The sequence below is a fragment of the Pinus tabuliformis genome, chromosome X, assembly GCF_031772625.1.
Source record: "Pinus tabuliformis cultivar Carrire ecotype Pingquan chromosome X, CPIR1, whole genome shotgun sequence".
Lineage (NCBI taxonomy): Eukaryota > Viridiplantae > Streptophyta > Pinopsida > Pinales > Pinaceae > Pinus > Pinus tabuliformis.
In genome coordinates this window covers 1,197,335,880-1,197,338,724 of record NC_142308.1, presented here as the reverse complement: position 1 = coordinate 1,197,338,724, position 2,845 = coordinate 1,197,335,880, and the positions used below count along the sequence as shown (strand labels likewise).

General features: G+C 43.8%; 1 protein-coding gene across 1 annotated transcript; it reads left to right on the top strand.

Moving 5' to 3' along the window:
- The first annotated feature begins 1,041 nt into the window (after window positions 1–1,041).
- Window positions 1,042–1,893, top strand: LOC149144246 (uncharacterized). The gene has a single exon (XM_089452086.1). The coding sequence runs from the start codon at window positions 1,042–1,044 to the stop codon at window positions 1,891–1,893; it is 852 nt and encodes a 283-aa protein (XP_089308212.1).
- Window positions 1,894–2,845: the final 952 nt, after the last annotated feature.

Sequence of the window (2,845 nt, the reverse complement as noted above, 5' to 3'; positions counted from 1 at the left end):
GAGAAACATTGGAAATGGTTTGGGGGAATACATAAAGGCTGCAGAAGAAACGAAAATGCGTAGATACACATCATACGCCCGCATCTGCGTCTTCATGCGCCTGGACAAAGCTCTGCCAGAATCGGTAAGTCTCTCTCACCGTGACTATGAATGGATTCAACCCTTAGACTATGAACATGTCCCGTTTCGATGCCGTAAATGCCATGCCATAGGGCATCTTTTCAGGGATTGCCCCCTAAATGTTAAAGCTACAGCCCCTGCCCCCACTGACTCTCTGACCCATGACGGCTTCACCAAGGCCCCTACCCGCAAACGAGCACATAAAAAATCAACAACAGGGAAGAAACCCCAGCAAAATAACACCTCTGACCCTGCGGTCAGAAATAGCTTTGGAATCCTGGCTCAATCCACGGAAGAGCAAAACACATCCTCTCCTCCCAACTCTGCTCTCCCTTCCTCCTCCACCCAGCCACCTCCTTCAGCCCCCTCCTCTGATTCCCCTCCAACCAAAGACGCCCCAGATAACCTCACGGAAAGCAAGGAGAAGCAGGTGGAAAAAGACAATGAAATGGAGGTTGACGGATCCTCAGACCCCCTCCAAAGCCCAGACATGCCCACGGAAGAAGATAACCAGGTGCAACGAATGGAGGAAGAACCAGAAAGTATAGATCTGAATGGACTAGACATATTAGAACTAGAAGTAGCATGCAAAAAGAAAGCCTATGAAAGCATCCCAGAGCTTCAGCTTAACAAACTGGAAATGGTCATTTCCAGAGCCTACCAACAGTATCAGCTCGGCATCCAATCAGGAAGTCAATGGGATTTAGGCCAAACTCCAAAAGACTCCAAAAAAAGGGGAAGAAGAACTGATCTCCAAAGAACAATAGCGGTAGGGAAGATCCTGGTGGACTCAGGCAGGTATGCTAAGCTTACGAAGTACTATAAGCCCTCTACCAATAGTGAATCATGAAGCTCATTTCATGGAACCTAAGAGGGCTCAATAGCCCAGGAAAACTCAGAATGTTAAAAAATATGTTAAAAATGGAAAAGCCGCAAATATGCTTTCTCCAAGAGACAAAATGTAACAGCTCAACTCTAGAAACGATCCTCTCTAAAGCTTGGCCAGGATGTCAATCGGTGGCTGTGGATGCATCTGGCGCATCTGGAGGGCTAGCTATTGCGTGGAACTCTCAAGCACTCACCCTCTCGGACTTTCACGCTTCTCATAGTCTAATTCAGGCTGCTTTCCACATAGTAGGCACGAATATTCATGGGAATCTCTCGAATGTATACTTCCCTCAGGAAGCAAGGGAAAAAATTGCTCTCCTCCACACCCTAGAAGCTCTTAACTCCAATAGAAGGCACCCGCTCTGGATTGTTGGAGGGGATTTTAACATGATAACAAAATTGGAGGAAAAGATTGGAGGCAGAAACAGGCTGGAACAGGAAAACACCCACTTTAAAGACTTCATCCAGAACGCATCCTTGATAGATTTGCATTTCTGCAATGGCACTTTTACGTGGAGCAACCGAAGAGCAGGCAAGCATCAAATAGCCTCCAAGCTGGATCGGTTTCTAATCTCAGACAACTCGATTCACCTAGGGGGAGACTTCTCGGCAGCCATTCTTCCACACTCAGGATCCGATCACTGGCCTGTTGCCCTTCAATGGCAACGTCCTGGCAGCACCACAAGAAGACCTTTTCGCTTCGAGGAATTTTGGTTCACTCATCCCTCACTCAAAGATTTGGTTCACTCTACATGGACATCCTTCAGCCCTCCAGACGGCTCCAAGATGTTCCAGTTCCAACAGAAACTCAAACATCTAAAGCTCTGCCTCAAGCGATGGAACAGAGAGACCTTCGGAAACATCTTCAAGGTGCAACAAGTGTAGAAATTTTGAATAATATGACACATATTCAACAGAGATTATCCTGATCATACAATTTAAGCGGAACATGTATAATACATAATCTCCTCTACGTTGATCATCAAATTACAGAAGCAGAAACATCCACAGGCACACATAGAAGCATCAATCAAACTCATAAACACAGTATGTATCCCGGGGAAAGCATCTCGCTAAAAACCCCACACTATCTGTATATTATATTGATTGAATCATGTAACAATACAAAGCATAATACTTCTCACAAGTATCTCCACCTGTTACACACAATACAACTCAGATTTGATCTCCAAATCTCTCCCCCTGCTTGCCTGCCTCCACTGCTCAAACCTGCTCGAGAACTAATGAGAATAGCTTCCCAAACTCGATTTTACACTGCAAAATAGTCACCCACACTATGTTGGACGTGAGCAACAGCTATAATATCATGAAGATACGTGAGCAAACTCATTGGCATACTCAATCCTTTGATTGTGCAAATCATCATGCACAGCTATAGTCACAACTGATAGCAATCTGATCCTCTAACACCTGTCCCTGCTGAACTGAACATGCACTGACATGCAACTGAGTTAACTGATGTATTCTATAGTTGCATTATGAGTTAATAACTTGTGAATTAATTAATAACTAATTCACCCAACTCATCTTTAGTCTATTGATCAGTTAGACTAAATACAACCAGTTTAACAAAGCTAAACTGAACACAACTCCATCAACTGTACCTCCAGTCCACTAAACTCAACTCACTTGAGTTCTAACTGAATTCATGCATGCAACAACTCAACTGACTCATAAGAAAAACGAATTTCCTTCTGACAGCTGCATGTGCCACTTCCGTAGCTCAAACTGAAGTGCTCCAAGAGAATAAGATTAAGTTTATAGTCCAAATATTATTGTGAGATAATAATATTTGACTTTTCTATTTTTGACTTTG

Excerpts from the sequence above, each read along its gene's own strand:
- LOC149144246 (XM_089452086.1), top strand. The coding sequence starts at position 1,042 with ATGGAAAAGCCGCAAATATGCTTTCTCCAAGAGACAAAATGTAACAGC.